We start from the raw sequence: 17,126 nt of genomic DNA on the forward strand, positions 1-17,126 counted from the left end.
CACCAGCTGTTCTGGATGACTGTGTGATAACGCTCTCGGCAGCCGATGTGAACAAAACCTTTAAACAGGTCAACATTCACAAAGCCGCTGGGCCAGATGGGGGCGGCCCATCAGGACTGTACTCAAAGCATGTGCGGACCAACTGTCAAGTGTCTTCACTGACATTTTCAACCTCTCCCTGACCGAGTCTGTAATACCTACATGTTTCAAACAGACCACCATAGTCCCTGTGCCCAAGGAAGCGAAGGTAACCTGCCTAAATGATTACCGCCCCGTAGCACTCACGTCGGTAGCCATGAAGTGCTTTGAAAAGCTGGTCATGGATCACATCAACAGCATCCTCCCGGACACCCTAGATCCACTCCAATTAGCATACCGCCCCAACAGATCCACAGATGACGCAATCTCAATTGCACTCCACACTGCCCTTTCTCACCTGGACAAAAGGAACACCTACGTGAGAATGCTATTCATTGACTATAGCTCAGCGTTCAACACCATAGTGCCCACAAAGCTCATCACTAAGCTAAGGACTCTTGGACTAAACACCTCGCTCTGCAACTGGATCCTGGACTTCCTGATGGGCCGCCCCCAGGTGGTAAGAGTAGGCAACAACACGTCTGCCACGCTGATCCTTAACACTGGGGCCCCTCAGGGGTGTGTACTTTGTCCCTTCCTGTACTCCCTGTTCACCCACGGCTGCGTGGCTAAACACGATTCCAACACCATCATTAAGTTTGCTGACAACAGAACAGTGGTAGGCCTGATCACCGACAACAATGAGACGGCCTATAGGGAGGAGGTCAGAGAACTGGCAGTGTGGTGCCAAGACAACAACCTCTCCCTCAATGTGAGCAAGACAAAGGAGCTGATCGTGGACTACAGGAAAAGGCGGGCCGAACAGGCCCCCATTAACATCGACGGGGCTGTTGTGGAGCGGGTTGAGTTTTTTTTATTTTTAAGTTCCTTGGTGTCCACATCACCAACAAACTATCATGGTCCAAACATACCAAGACAGTTGTGAGAGGGAACAACAAAACCTTTTCCCCCTCAGGAGACTGAAAAGATTTAGCATGGGTCCTTAGATCCTTAAAAGGTTCGACAGCTGCACCATCGAGAGCATCCTGACCGGTTGCATCACCGCCTGGTATGGCAACTGCTCGGCATCTGACAGTAAGGCGCTACAGAGGGTAGTGCGAACGGCCCAGTACATCACTGGCATCCAGGACCTATATAATAGGTGGTGTCAGAGGAAAGCCCATAAAATTGACAGAGACTCCAGTCACCCAAGTTATAGACTGTTTTCTCTGCTACCGCACGGCAAGCGGTACCGGAGCACCAAGTCTAGGACAAAAAAGCTCCTCAACAGCTTCTACCCCAAGGCATAAGACTGCTGAACAATTGATAAAATCGCCACCGGACAATTTCCATTGACCCCCCCCCCATTGTTTATTATCTATGCATAGTCACTTCACCCCCACCTACATGTACAAATTACCTCAACTAACCTGTACCCCCGCACACTGACTCGGTACCGGTGCCCCCTCTATATAGCCTCGTTATTGTTATTGTGTTTTATTATTACTTTTTACTTTAGTCTACTTGGTAAATATTTTCTTAACTCTTCTTGAACTGCACTGTTGGTTAAGGGCTTGTAAGTAAGCATTTCGTGGTAAAGTCTACACTTGTTGATTTCAGCGCATGTGACAAATAAAGTTTGATTTGAGTAACTTTTGACTGGTACTGTGTGTATATATACAGTGGGGAGAACAAGTATTTGATACACTGACGATTTTGCAAGTTTTCCTACTTACAAAGAATGTAGAGGTCTGTAATTTTTATCATAGGTACACTTCAACTGTGAGAGACGGAATCTAAAACAAAAATCCAGAAAATCACATTGTATGATTTTTAAGTAATTAATTTGCATTTTATATATATATATATATATATATATATATATATATATATATATATATATATATATATATATATATATATATATATATATGCAATTTAGCAGACGTATATGGGTGGTCTCTGGAATTGAACCCACTATACAGCCATTGCAAGTGCCATGCTGTACCAACTGAGCAACAGATATGATGTGATATTCAATTATAAGTTCATCTTTTCCACATATCCTAGTTTTGTATCTTGTCTACTGTCTTCTCTCTCAGAACCACCAGGAGTGGCTGCAGAGGTTTGAGACTGCAGTGAAAGAGGCCCCGGCAGCAGAGCCCAACCCTGCCCCTGAAGCAGCACCTGAACCTGCTCCAGAGGGCTCAGAGGACACCAAGGTGACAGCACAGCCTTTACTGTTTCTTTAAAAATAGTTGTGTTTTCAAATGTCTGAGAACTGAGGTGAAAATTTGTGTAACCAGGGCTGTTCCTTTCACCAGGTATTGGCTGATAAGCTGAAGGAATCTGAAGAGGCCCAGAAGGTTCTACAGAAAGATTGTGAGACGTACAAGAAAGTGTTGGCTGAGACGGTGAGGTGATGCTCTATCAGTGTCCTGTAGATAACGCTATAAAAGGCGTCATGAGGTATTTTAAACTAACATGTAATACCCTCTACTGTCCACAGGAGGGCATCCTTCAACGTCTCCAGAGCAGTGTGGAGAAGGAGGAGTCTCGATGGAAGGTGAAGCTGGATCTGTCACAGACAGAGCTGAAAGAGGTGAACACTGAAGACCATTCAATCAAACTGAATTTGTATTTATATTGCCCCTTTAACCACTATATAATTGGTATGTGTGGTGCTTATGGTCACTCTCCTGCCCTCTCTTTCCTAGATGAGCGTGAAAGTTGCAGCACTGGAGCAGGATGTAGACAGACTGAGTGACGTCGGGGAGTTGGACAACGTCAGTCCAGTTACACACTTAACACATCTCTCAGCAATTGTATTAGTCACTTTACATCAGTTGACTCAATAAATGTAAGTGATTTTTCATATGTCAAAATTCCGTGTTTTGTTCTTTCATAGTTGATAAGAAACAAGCAGCACCTTGAGTCTGCGCTGGAGAGAGCAGAGCGTGAGAGCGCCACCTATGTGACAGAGGTCAGAGAGGTGAGCTGACTAGACTTCCTGTCATCTGCCAGTCATCCTCGGTCATGTCATAGTGGTTATTCATCTATGTAGTCATAGATGTAGTCATTAGCTTCTGCATTGTTTGTGGGTGGCTTTGTACTGTATGTTTATGGTGCATGTCTCTGTGTTTACTGTTTGTGGTATCCACCAGTGTTTGTACATGCAACAATTAGACATTACATTCACCGTTCACACACCACACAGTTTATTCTGGTATGTTCTGTTATAGAATTTGGTTGAGAGGGTTTACACACTTTACACAGTAACTTACAGACTGAGTCTGCCCGTTGTTGTTACAACATTGGAGTCACTGCAGTTACACAGAACAAAAACATTGTCAGGCAGCTGCATTCATTCATATCACCACACAATTCCTCCATTGTTTGAGAATGTGTTTTATGTAGATGCTGTAGAGCATTGATTAAATGTAGAAAAACCAACCAAACACCTTGATGCTATAGGCTTGTACAGGCTCACCATAGCAGCCGATTGACCACCCCGTTCCCCTGCTTCAGCTGTGTAGCGTTCTGTCCCCTGGCTCCTCCGATCCCACAGCTGCCTGTTAAAAATATCTCACACTTCATTTCAGCTCAAAGATCTGTTGACTGAACTGCAGAGCAAACTTGATGGCTCTTATACAGAAGCAGTCAGGCAGAATGAGATGCTGAATTTGGTAAGCCTTGCTCACCCGTATAGGTAGAGCTCCCATAACCTGTCCCTACTGCACCAGCACCACCCAACGTTATCTCTGAGGTCACCACCTGCCTGGGGAATACAGGGTTCTCTGAGTCCTCTGGGAGTCAGTCCATCGATCTACAACCTATGGATACAATAGTGATGTAAGCTCAAATGCAACATGGGCTAAACTATTTTTATATGCAAGAGGCATGCATAAGGTGTGTTCTCTTTGCTTTTTAGGAGCAAGTTTTTTCTTAGTGTAACGTAAGACTGGAGTATTAGTATCATAGGTTATAGATGATGGACCACTTTTACTCGGTGAGAGGACAGAATAACACACACTATCTACTCCGCCATCACTTCTACTAACAGGCTTATAGTGGCTTACTGCTACTCCTGCACAATGAGCTTTTCCATGTCGGCCATCTTTGGGGATACATTCTATGCCTTCAACTGCACACGCTTTCATCATTCATCTGCCTCCACACACAGTTGAAACATTTTCAATGTCTGTCTGGTTGTCTTGTTTGTCTCTTGTCTTGCCACCCTCTGTCTGTGAACATCTTCAAGGATAAGTAAAGCATCTCTGCTGGTTTTTCATTGATAATACAACATTTAATATCTTTATCAGTCTCTAGCTAATCATTGAATAGCTAGTTTAGTAGAGACATAACTGACATCAGAGTTGCCATAAGTAGCTATCTATACATGTCTCAACCACTCTAAAAGCCAAGTGAAACCAGTTTTGGTGTATGCAAAATGGTCTAATTTGTCTTGGTAGAAATATTTGAATACCACCTCAGTGTTTATGCAAATTCCCCCCTCCAAACAGTTTGAGATCAGATTTCACCAGGAGTGGGGCTGTGATTGTCATTAATTAATTGTCTCATCGCTGGTGTTTTCGCTTGCAGCTGAAGACCCAGCTGACTGAGACTCTGTCAAAACTGGAGACCGAGGAGAGTGAGAGGCAAAAGGTGGCTGGAGATCTCTATAAGGTAAGACGTCCACTTGTCCCTTAGGATTGGACTACCTTTAGTTTGTTTGGATTTACATTACTGTTAGAGAAACAATTAGTCACCAGTCCAAGTCTAGAAAGAAGCAACTTACTCTAGGAGCTGAGGATGTTAACGGTTAGCCGCCGAAAAAAACATTTGACCGGTCATGCTTATTAGCCTATAGGGCCATTTGCATAATTGTGCTGTATTAAATTGGCGAGTGTGTATTTTCGTTAGTCGCCATGCATCTTAATTATCACAAGTGCACAGCACTGAACTGCAGAGCAAACTTGATGGCTCTTATACAGAAGCAGTCAGGCAAAATGAGGAGCTGAATTTGGTAAGCCTTGCTCACCCAAATAGGCAGGGCTCTCATAACCTGTCCCTACTGCACCAGTTTGAGCAGCGGAATAGCCTACCACATGTCAGACGGCGTGAGAGTAACTCCTTAAAAAGTCTGTAGGCTACTGGAATGAAACCTGCTTTTGTAAGCCCAGTCATTGCGCAACAAATAACAATTCTAAATGCAGTCACCTATTAACTTCGGTGGCCACGAATTAAAGGAGCTATTTTTATTCCTTCATCACAACTCGTAATTAAAGCGTGCCTCCAATTTGTCATTCGGTTGCATAGGCTATAGCCTGCCTAGCAGCACGTCACCCACCACTTTGCAATGGGAGCTTGAGGCAGTGTAATTGTTTGAAACCTGAATTTTTTTAGTTCACTTCAAATAATGAGGCATGTCTTACCTTGCTTCAAAGTAGCCTTGCGAAAATCCATCTGTAGAAACGTGGAGGCAAATATTTTATAAAGGCTTGCTATTATTGCATGTTTCCATTAAGTGCTTAATGAAAAATGTCCTGTGCGTGCATAGTATCAAAGAGGAAGAGGCAAAGCGAGAGGTTTCACTCTACACAAAATCTGTCCAAAATAAGGCTAATATGTTTATATGGGCTTATTTTGGGCCTAAGCTTGTCGCCTGCCTTCCTGCCTTGGGCGGAAACATAAGCATCTCATTATTATATACAGATCTCAAATAGTATTTTTTGTTGGTCACATGATTTTACTGTTTAATTATTTATTTTTTTACACAGTTTGTTGACCGGTTAATGAGGGTCAGTTAGTCGGCAGCAAAATTGACCGAAATTTGCATCCCTACTAGCAGATAAATACACACTGAGCATTTGAATACGTGTTGAACACACTTATATTACCTGAAATGTAAGCTTAAATGTTTCTTGTAATTTCCCCCACCCTGCTCCACCTCAGGCCCAGCAGTCTCTGGACCTGATCCAGGAGGAGATCTTCAAAGAGACAGGCCAGGGTGACCTGATAGAGAACAGCAACCTCTCATCACACGTAAGACTTAATGGACGGGGAACTGTCTGTGGCTATATGTTGCACATATTATCTAGGTAGTGTATAGTCATGGTCAAAACAAAGGTATCGAGCTACTAAGAGTAACTAAGATGTAGTTGTGTATTAAATGTAACCAGTCTTTAAATAGGGGTCGTTTTATTGACAAGTAGGTGTAGTTATATTGAAAGTGACTACAGGGTAGTAACTAACCTGTCACTGTGTCCATCAGGAGGAGATTGACAGGAAGGAGAAGAAGACTGCAGGGCTGAACCAAACTGTGAGGGAACTGCAGCAGCTGCTACAGGCCGTCAACCGGCAACTCACCAAGAGACAGGAGGCGGTACGACGTATTTATTATGGATCCACATTTAGATAATACAGCCATCAAAAGAAGGCTTTAAAATATAGAAAAAATATATATACAAATAGAAAAGGAAATTTACTGAAGTAAATGTGTGTGCTTGCTACTCTTGCAGTATTTATGGTTGTGAAATAGTAGTGGTAGTGACAGCAGTAGTAATGGTAGTAATATGGTTTTCATAGGCTGTGGGTTAGTTATAGTGACCTATTTTGGGGTGGTTTGTAGGTGTGTAGTTATTATAGTGGGATATACATTGCATTCGGGAAAGTATTCAGACCCCTCGACTTTTTCCACATTTCAACATTGGGTTGGTTGTTGTAGCGGAAACAGATCAAGAGCAGTGGTGAATAAAATGTTTGCCTTTTGAAGTCTATGGCGCTTTTATGCAAATGTAAAACTGTTATTGTTCAAAAGTACAAATAGCATCAACAGTCTTTTGACAAGTAATTTAAGTTGAGACATTCTGTACATGTCAACATTGGTTTGGTGTTTGTATGCTTTAACGGTTCAAGAGCAGTGGCAGATCCAAATAATTTCCATTGAAGCCCATGGATCTTTTATGAACATTTTAAAATGGTTATAGTTCAAAAAGCATAAATGGTTGAAATCTAGGCACGGTACAAAGTTTTACCATTCAAGTCTATGGCTGTTGAAATGCATAGGAATTTATGCAAATATGGATGTAGTGTAAAAAGTATAAGTAGTATCAATGTTTTTTCTTCAGGTTCCAGCAGGGGGAGAATAATAATAAGTATGAACAGTTTCTAAAATTGTGCTTGGTTTTCAGCAAGCACATCTGTTAAATCGGGGTTGTAACTGGCAAGCAAGTATTTCTTGTAACACACAAAGAGGTCTTAAACTGTGCTTCCTTTTTTTTTTCAGGAATCGGACAAAGACTCGCCTGAAGTATAGGGAGGGGAGGATGGACACTCCCAATCTTACTACAAAGACCACCCCCAACCTCCCCACCACCTCTCCTATCATGGCTCTCCTCTCCTGTCACACTCCTCTCTTTCCCCTCACCTGTACTGTAGGCAGCCTCTTGCTGATCCTCTGTCACTGCCTGCCGCTGACCTGTAACCTCTGACCTCCAGCTGCTCCTCCTCAGCAGGGTCAGGGAGAGACTTCGCTGGGCCCCAGAGGAGAGGGGCTCCCTCACGCTACACACACACACACTCCGGACACCAAACCAGACCTTACTACTCCAAAGTCCCACCACATTCCTCATGATCCCTACAGTAGCACAGCCAGCGCTAAAGACATCCTACACGTGTCAGACTGTGGCATCTCCCCCCGTTTACCCCCTTTTTTCAATGGAAATCTTTGAATACAGATGTAGTTTTTTTCTCTGTTAGTTTTCTTTGTCCAGAGGGTGATGAAGTGGATTCCTACTTCTCTAAATTAACTTTGGGTTCTCTTTCCTTTTTTTAAGTTAAAAAGGAAAAATGTATTGTTAAAAAAGTAACTGTTAGGACCTGCTGACATTACACTACAATTGTTGATCTCCTTTGCTGACAGCTCACAAACTGTAAATGTGCATTGATTCATGAATACATAGGTACTGTATATGCATACTTTGGCTGAGGTATTTTGGAGGGGGCAAGGGCATAAGGGAGGGTCCCAGCATGTCAGACGGGTAACTAAGTAACTAACCATGGAGGAAGTCTAAGTGCAGAGCCAGTAGGAGGGAGGCTGTGACCATCCTCGCTGTGGGAGCAGTTGGACAGGTCTACAGAATAGAGGTTTTAATCCTACTGTAACTACTTTAGGAAGAGGTGTCCCATATCATCTGTAATCGACACTCGCTATATTGTTGCTAATTTCATTAACATGGAATAATTCATTTTTTTTGTAACAGGTGACAGTTAATTAAAGGGATGCTTGATAAATCTGCTCGTTGTCCTGTGTTTAGTTCTGCTTCTCTTGACTGCACTTCCTTTGCCATACCACCGTGGGGCACCAATGTCCCAGACCTTATCCCTCTACTTGTTTGTTAAAATGTAGTCTATCCTGCACATATAAAATCAACCCCTTAACACATCTAGACACCACCTCGAAATGTAGTGTACTACTTTGCCTACTAGAGGCTTGAGTGAAGTGTTTGTTTTTGCTTTCACTTATCTGATACTTTCAGACCTATGAAGAGCCATCAGTCTAGGAGTAACGGGCTGCGGCTAGGGGTTGACTTTTGGTCTGGATGATCTTTTATCTCTGCAATGTGCCATTCAATTTGATTAGACCCTGACTTACAAATAAAAGGTAAGGCCATTCCCTCAGCTCTGGTTTTTACCCTGATGACAAACGTGCTAAGGGGTGTGTGACTGACTAATAAGCAGAATAATGTTACGCTGTCCTCCCCTTTCAAGACAAACATCTTACTGTCATGTGGTTGGTGTAATTTTAGTTTTAGCTGCCTCGCTTCTAGTCCTTAGGAAACTTTGCGGTATTTTGTTTTTTTATGTATTATTTCTTACATTGTTAGCCCAGAAAATCTTAAGTGTTATTACATACAGCCGGGAAGAACTATTGAATATCAGAGCGGCGTCAACTTACCAGCACTACGATTCTATACTATCTGTTGCATCTTAGCCTATGCCACTCTAACATTGCTTATCCATATATTTATATATTCTTATTCCATTAATTACTTAGATTTGTGTGTATTAGGGATTTGTTGTGGAATTGTTAGATCATTTGCTGCACTGGCAGAACTAGAAGCACAAGCATTTCGCTACACTCGCAATAACATCTGCTAACCATGTGTATGTGACCAATACAATTTGATTTGATACAGTGAGTACAGTCATTGCTCTGCTCTTGTTGTTGTCGTCTGTAAATCTGCATGTGGTCCTTCAGGACTGTAGAAAAGTAACACAGAGTAACAAGACAACTTTTGTACAGCAAGGGGTCAGGGGAGAAAGCAGCACAGGATCAGCACATTCCAAACATTCTCCCACACTGTCATTGTCACGTCCTGACCTTAGTTCCTTTTTTATGTCTCTATTTTAGTTTGGTCAGGGCGTGAGTTGGGGTGGGCAGTCTGTTCTTTTTCTATGTTGTTGTATTTCTGTGTTTGGCCTGGTATGGTTCTCAATCAGAGGCAGCTGTCGATCGTTGTCTCTGATTGAGAATCATACTTAGGTAGCCTGTTTTCCTACTATGATTTGTGGGTAGTTGTTTTCTGTCTTTGTATTTGTTACCAGACGGAACTGTTTCGGTTGTTCTTTGTTTGTTTATTTTGTATTTTAGTGTTCAGTACATTTTAATAAAATGACGAACACTTACCACGCTGCACATTGGTCCGATCCTTGCTACTCCTCAGACGAAGAGGAGAACCGTTAGTCATGCTGTAGTCAGCTGATTGTGGGCCTGTCATGGAGACCTAGCTAGCGACAAACAGGCTCCACACCATAACCTCAGTATATCCCTATATACACTGATATGATACAGGCGAGGCCTTTTCTATGGTACATCAGTGCCTCTGTCAAACCCCTTATCAGATGTATGCAACCTATGGAATAAACACAGTTGATTCACTTTCCTACACTGCAGATCTCCAGGAATCCAGTCACTAGATTTCTCCAGTGTTGGGGAAGCTACTCTGAAAATATTGTTTGCCAAACTACCAATTACTTCACACTGGAAGACACACTGTAAGAAGTTTAGCTACCCTAAAGAAAAATATAGTTTACTTAACTAAAGTTACTTTGAAAAAGTAGTTCACTACATCCAAACTACTTATCATTAATTAACATTATCACATCTATAATATCATTATTATCATATCTACACCTAATATGTAATAGACTACAAATTGCAAGAAGAGATCACTTTTCAATCAGATGTTAACATAATGTGTACTGTACCCTATTAAACACAAAAAAGTGAGCATTAGGCACACAGTGTTTCAAGTGAGAATAAGCCAGGTCTGTTGCTGAAAATGCAAGGAAAGTCTTTCCTGTCACCCATATTTTATTGTATTTAAAAAAGAAAAATTGTGTGTAGTTCCAGTAGTTAGCTACACCACAACATGAAAAAAAGTTATGAACTACTGAAAACACAACCAATATTGGAATTTAGTTCAACTACCACCAAGCTACTGCAACATTAAATTAAATTACTAGTTGAACTACATGTAGTTCACTACTCCCCAAAACTGGATTTCTCACACACATGCATGCATTTTCCTGTGACACATGTCTCACTCTCTGTTTAAATTATGACTCATGCCTGTTCTTGTAATGTCCATACGAGTGTTTAAATGAGAACCATGTGAAGTTATGGAAATGTAGCTGAAATAGTAATCTACAACAATCACATCCCACATCCCACAAACTCTTAACAACACACACATGTACACACTCTCTCACATTCTAAGACTTCCAGGGAACTTAACCACAGAGGAGGATGAGAGGGGAGGGCAGGGAGGGAGTAGGAAGTAAATAGGAGCTTTGTCTTTATTACATCATCATGGCTCATACAGTTAGTCACTATTGTGTGATTTCTTGCATTGAGTCTCTGTTCCATACCTATTACCAAGAAATATCAGACTTTGTACACAAACAAGCCAGACCCACCTCAACAGAGCAGCTCCCTCTCTGCATCTGCTTCCCATCAGTGTGGTATGTGCTAGAGAGCCTTTGATCCATCCACTCTAAGTGTGTGTATGTGTGCACTAAACTGTGTATGTGACAAATAAAATGTTATTTGGTTTGTGTGTGTGTGCATGTGTGTTTGTGTGCGCTTGCGTGTGTGTTTGGTGGAAGCAGGGGGGGGGGGGGGGGGGGGTTATGGAAAGGGAGTCTTACTGTGCTCTTTTAAACAGACAATATGCTCTCAATGAAATGGGGGGACAGAGACTGTTACACACAAATGTAAATAGTCATTATACCCCAGGCTGTTAAGACTAGCCTGCGGGGCAGAAAGTTGGTGTTCACAGCACAAGTAGCTTGATCCTAATATACAGACAGGCATGGAGGTTTATCTGTAGTAACAGTACTATTAATGGCCTGATATGGAGAACTATGAATGTAACCAACAAATGCCATGGTTTAAAGTGGGTTGCAGTATTACTTACAGATAGACATGATTAGTACATCAAAAATAACATCAAAGTCTCAGAGCTGCCAGAACTCCTTTTGGTGATGCATTACACATGAAGTAACACTCCTTAGACCGCCGTGAACCCCCCTCACCCGACCTTTTGTTTTTGTGTTAACTGTTATTGCACTTTGAAATGTGCTATTGACAATGGAGAGCTAGGAGGTATGGGGCACTTAGCCAAGCAGAGCCTTGTGAAAACAGGACAGAGACAGCCAATTGTTGATGCAGACAGAACTGTAGAAGTGGCACATTCACCAGAAAGGTGTGACAATGACTGGACATACAGGATAGGGAGACCGGAGGGATTTCCTGAGTTGAAAATGTGAGATTAATTTAACATTGGTTTGGATTCTGCTACTCTTAGCTCAGTAAGACGTTCGAGAAAAGCATTGAATAGTGAATGGCACTGTCTTTTCTTTTATGCTCAACACATACAGTTACCTATCTAACAATATAGGATGACTCATGGGCCGTTATGTGGCTCTTTTTACAGGAGACAGCAGTGTGTGCCATAAAGGGGCAGGTTTCCAAGTGGGGTAGCGAGAGTGTAATGTTAATGCCTTGTGAAGATGGGTAAAACAGGCCCATGAAACGTTAGCTGCATACACTGTAAGTTGATGAGTGGTCAGAACCTCACCATTGGGTTACAGTGAATCACATTAAAGTGAGGCTAGAAGCTGGAAGGTGTAGGTCAGAGATATTCACTCCTGGAGGTAGACTAACTTATATTGAAAGGGAACTTTTCCCCAGCTCCCCCATTATTGTCACCCGATTACAGCATTGTGTCTAACGGCAGTTGCTGTGTTATTCACTTGAGGTAGAACTGCTGACTTTTGTTTGACCAAATAGAGAATGGTCAAATTCGACCCTTGTCATCCCTGTGGCCCCTCATTCTAGTTAGTCACAGCAGTCCACAGTATTTACATTTGCATCACTTGCTCTCAACACAAAACCGAGAGAGGATATCATTTCGACTGCTCAGTTTTATGCTGCATTCTGATAATCAGTCAATATGTTTAGCCATAGTCATATGCACCCCCACCTACTTCTGTCCACATAAGAAGAAATCCCGGCATAAATTGATGCGTTTTTGGGATACTCACCTTATGGACAGCCTAAAGAATCATAATTCACAGGTGCGCTCTGCAAGCTATATTAACATAGGAATCGTCTTGGACTCCCTGCCCATAATAGGACAGGTCTCATCTAAGTCTACGCTGTTATGGTCTGAAAATGAGAAAAATAGGCCTAAGAACGTGTGAGTTTCAAACGTTCTGTTCTTTCAAAATGATATGAATGTGGCAGTGTGAAATGTGAAAGCTATGATCCCTTTAAGAATAGCCAGATTGTACTCTTTGTTTACATAATAGAAGGTGCCGCCTCATTCTAGCCATGCCCATGTGAGATATCGAACAAGGGACGTCTGTTCTAATTTGTCGTATTTATTTGACAAAAATGTATTCTAGAAATCAAATTATGAAAAATAAATTATCAAATACCTATATCAGCTTACATCGATAAATTGTTGTGTAAATAAATGGGTCCGAAAAAATTGTTGAGAGGAATGTGTCTAAAGGTCCCCCCTGTTTAAAGTAAAGGACTGCTGAATGGTATGGTCCACCCCTGTGCCTGGGTGTTTATGCATCCGCTTTTAGAGCGGATTGAACTGGCAAGTTGTGTTAATTACGACTTGCTTGTAACATGTCTAACACAAAAGTAATTATATTCGATTAATAAAAAAGAAGACGGCTATATATGGTTGTAAAGACGTATACGACGTGCTATTGTGTGAAATGGCAGCTGCTTACACCCTTTGAAGTGAATTTCCTATGATCTTTTGAATTTGGGCGAGTGCATTGAGATTGAGGGGCGCCTGCTGTCCATAGAAGCAAGAAAAAGCCTAATGTTTTCGCCAAACCAGGAGGAACACTGCGGCCCGACTAAAGACCCAATAAAATACGGGGAGCTGGTAGTATTAGGGTAAGTTGGAGAAAGGCTTGTGTATTTTCTAAAGTCAACAAGTATAGCTAGCTAACATTTTGTAGGCTAGGTGAAAGGTGTTTGTGAACGCCAGAACGCCAGAACTTTTTTCCTGCACAGAAAACACGGGCTGGAGTTAAATATTTTTTCTGTGAATAAATATTCATGCTTGACTTCGATTTAGTTGTCGACATAACGTTTAACTTACATGCACACTAATAATTGGATATTAAACTAATTCAAATCAACTTGTATTTGTCACATGCGATGAATACGAAAAGTGTGGACTTTACCTCGAAACGCTTTACGAGCCCTTACCCAACAATGCAGTTAAAAAGTAAGAAAATTAACTAATTGGTAAGAAAATAGTAAGGTAAGGTAGTTGGGGTGATTTAATTAAGGTGATATGTACATGTAGGTTTGGTTAGGTGATTGCTTGAAGTACTAACTATGTACATGTAGGTAGGTGGCGAATAGCAGAAAGTCCATGTAGCTGTTTAATAACTGTAAAGCAGCCTTATAGCTTTGGGGTGGAAGCTGTTTAGGAGTCTTTTGGTCCCAGACTTGGCACTCTGGTACTGCATGCTGGGTGATCGCAGAGAGTACAGACTGTGACTTGGGTGGCTAGAGTCTTTGACAATTGTTAGGGCCTTCCTCTGACACCGCCTGGTATAGAGGTCCTGGATGACAGGGAGCTCGGTCCCGGTGATGTACTGGGCTGTACACACTACCCGCTGTAGTGCCTTGCAGTCGGATGCAGAGCAGTTGCTATACCAAGCGGTGATACAGCCAGTCAAGATTCTCTCAATGGTGCAGCTGTAGAGTATCTGAGGGCCAATGCCAATTTTTTTTCATCCTCCTGAGGGGGAAGAAGTGTTGTTGTGCCCTCTTCACGTGTTGGTGTGTTTGGACAATGATTGGTCCTTAGTGATGTGGAAATTGATGAACTTTAAGTTCTTGACCGTCTCCTCTACAGCCCTGTTGATTTGAATAGGGGCATGCGCGGCCCTCCGTTTCCTGTAGTCCATGATCAGCTCCTTTTGTCTTGCTGACATTGAGGGAGAGGTTGTCCTGGCACCACACTGCCAGGTCTCTGACCTCTTCCTTGTAGGCTGTCTTAACGTCGTTGGTGATCAGGCCTACCACTGTCGTGTCATCAGCAAACTTAATGATGGTGTGGCCACACAGTCGTGGGTGAACTGGGCGTACAGGAGGGGGCTAAGCACCTACTCCTGAGGGGCCACTGTGTTGAGGGTCAGCGTGGCGGATGTGTTGTTGCCTACCCTCACCACCTGCGGGTGGCCTGTCAAAGTCCAGGATCCAATTGCAGAGGGAGGTGTTTAATCCCAGGGTTTAGTCCTTAAGTCCTTAACCAACAATGCATTTCAATAAATAGAGTTAAGGAAATATTTACTAAATAAACTAGTGAAAAAAATATTATAAAATAACACAAGAAAATTACATAACAATAACGAGGCTATATACAGGGGGTACCAGTTCCCGAGTCAATGTGCGGGGGTACAGGTTAGTCGAAGTAATTTGTAAAGTGACTATGCATCATTAATAAACAGTGAGCAACAGTGTGAAAACAAAGGGGGTCAATGTAAATAGTCCGGGTGGCCATTTGATTAATTGTTCAGCAGTCTTATGGCTTAGGTGTAGAAGCTGATAACGTCTCTGGTACAAGTGGGACGCTAGCATCCCACCTCAACAACAGCCAGTGAAATTGCAGGGCGCCAAATTCAAAACAACAGAAATCCCATAATTAAAATTCCTCAAACATACAAGTATTATCCACCATTTTAAAGATAAACTTCTTGTAACTCCAACCACAGTGTCCGATTTCAAAAAGGCTTTACTGCGAAAGCACACCATGCGATTATGTTAGGTCAGCACCTAGTCACAGAAAACCATACAGCCATTTTTCCAGCCAAAGAGAGGAGTCACAAAAAGCAGAAATAGAGATAAAATTAATCCCTAACCTTTGATGATCTTCATCAGATGGCACTCATAGGACTTCATGGTACACAATACATGTATGTTTTGTTCGATAAAGTTCATATTTATATCCAAAAATCTCAGTTTACATTGGCGCGTTATGGTCAGAAATGCATTGTCTCAAACAAACATCCGGTGAAAGTGCAGAGAGCCACATCAAATTACAGAAATACTCATCATAAACATTGTTAAACGACACGTGTTAAACATACGAATAAAGATAAACTTCTCCTTAATGCAACCGCTGTGTCAGATTTCAAAAAGGCTTTACGGAGAAAGCACACTTTGCGATTGTTAGGTCAGCACCTAGCCACAGAAACCCATACAGCCATTTTCCAGCCAAGGAGAGTGTCACAAAAGTCAGAAATAGCCTTAAAATGAATCACTTACCTTTGAGGATCTTCATCTGGTGGCACTCCCAGGTCTCCATGTTAGACAAATGTTTGTTTTGTTCGATAATGTCTCTCTTTATGACCAAATACCTCCTTTTTGTTCGTGTTTTGTCCAGTAATCCAAATGCTTAAGGCGCGTGCACTAAGTCCAGATGAAGTTTTTAAAAAGTACAATAAAAGTTAGTAGAAACATGCCAAACGATGTTTAAAATCAATCTTCCAGTTGCTTTTGTCATAAATAATCAATAATATTTCAACCGGACAAAAGCTTCGTCAATAGGAAAGGAGAAACAAGAAACGTGCGTTCCCAATCAGGCGCATGGCTGATGAATGAAAATTTTCAGAGTAAAAGCCTGAAACAATGCCTGAAGACTGGCCACATGCAGAGGAAGCCACAGAGCTCGTGAACTGGGTCCTAAGTCTTTGTATGGTGGATAGGCCTTCAATGGAAAAACAGCCTTTCAAAATAATAGTACTTCCTGGTTGGATTTTCCTCGGGTTTTCGCCTGCCATATCAGTTCTGTTATACTCACAGACATTATTTTAACAGTTTTGGAAACTTTAGAGTTTTTTCTATCTACATCTACTAATTACATGCATATCCTATCTTCTGGGCCTGAGTAGCAGGCAGTTTAATTTGGGCATGCTTTTCATCCAAAATTCCGAATGCTGCCCCCTACCCTAGTGAAGTTAAGGAGCCTTTTGGTCCTAGATTTGGCGCTCCGCTTGTCGTGCGGTAGCAGAAAGAACAGTCTATGACTTGGGTGACTGGAGTCTTTGCCAATTTTTTGGGGCCCTTATGGTCAGATGCCGAGCAGTTGCCATACCAGGTGGTGAGGATCTGGGGACCCATGCCAAATCTTTTCAGTCTCCTGAGGGGGAAAAGGTGTTGCCGTGCCCTCTTCATGACTGTCTTGGTGTGTTTGAACCATGACAGTTCGTTGGTGATGTGGACACCAAGGAACTTGACTCTCGACCTGCTCCACTTCAGCACCGTCAATGTGAATGGGGGGCCTGTTTGGACCTCCGTTTCCTATAGTCCACGATCATCTCCTTTGTCTTGCTCACATTGAGGGAGAGGTTGTTGTCCTGGCACCACACTGTAAGGTGTCTGACCTCCCTATAGGCTGTCTCGTTGTTGGTGATCATTCAGCAAACTAAATGATGGT

General features: G+C 42.2%; 2 protein-coding genes across 9 annotated transcripts in view; both read left to right on the forward strand.

Moving 5' to 3' along the window:
• Nucleotides 1-8,377, forward strand: part of LOC139553552 (kinectin-like) — a 44,712-nt gene extending 36,335 nt beyond the window's left edge. For 5 of the 8 annotated variants that reach the window (XM_071366012.1, XM_071366014.1, XM_071366010.1 and 2 more), the window contains 10 exons: nt 2,181-2,300; nt 2,403-2,492; nt 2,588-2,680; nt 2,796-2,864; nt 2,987-3,070; nt 3,681-3,764; nt 4,681-4,764; nt 6,034-6,123; nt 6,353-6,463; nt 7,367-8,377. In XM_071366012.1, the coding sequence (XP_071222113.1) occupies nt 2,181-2,300; nt 2,403-2,492; nt 2,588-2,680; nt 2,796-2,864; nt 2,987-3,070; nt 3,681-3,764; nt 4,681-4,764; nt 6,034-6,123; nt 6,353-6,463; nt 7,367-7,396 (855 nt within the window). In that variant the 3' untranslated portion in view covers nt 7,397-8,377. The remainder of the gene's footprint in view (nt 1-2,180; nt 2,301-2,402; nt 2,493-2,587; nt 2,681-2,795; nt 2,865-2,986; nt 3,071-3,680; nt 3,765-4,680; nt 4,765-6,033; nt 6,124-6,352; nt 6,464-7,366) is intronic. The other 3 variants (XM_071366015.1, XM_071366018.1, XM_071366017.1) reach the window with 2 other exon arrangements.
• Nucleotides 8,378-13,234: 4,857 nt separating this feature from the next.
• The window catches only part of LOC139553553 (E3 ubiquitin-protein ligase pellino homolog 2-like), a 44,720-nt gene continuing 40,828 nt past the window's right edge, over nt 13,235-17,126 (forward strand). Inside the window, exon 1 of the mRNA XM_071366019.1 lies at nt 13,235-13,567. Within this exon, the coding sequence (XP_071222120.1) occupies nt 13,491-13,567 (77 nt within the window). The 5' untranslated portion in view covers nt 13,235-13,490. The remainder of the gene's footprint in view (nt 13,568-17,126) is intronic.

This window comes from Salvelinus alpinus, chromosome 25 (assembly GCF_045679555.1).
Source record: "Salvelinus alpinus chromosome 25, SLU_Salpinus.1, whole genome shotgun sequence".
In the NCBI taxonomy this organism is placed as follows: domain Eukaryota; kingdom Metazoa; phylum Chordata; class Actinopteri; order Salmoniformes; family Salmonidae; genus Salvelinus; species Salvelinus alpinus.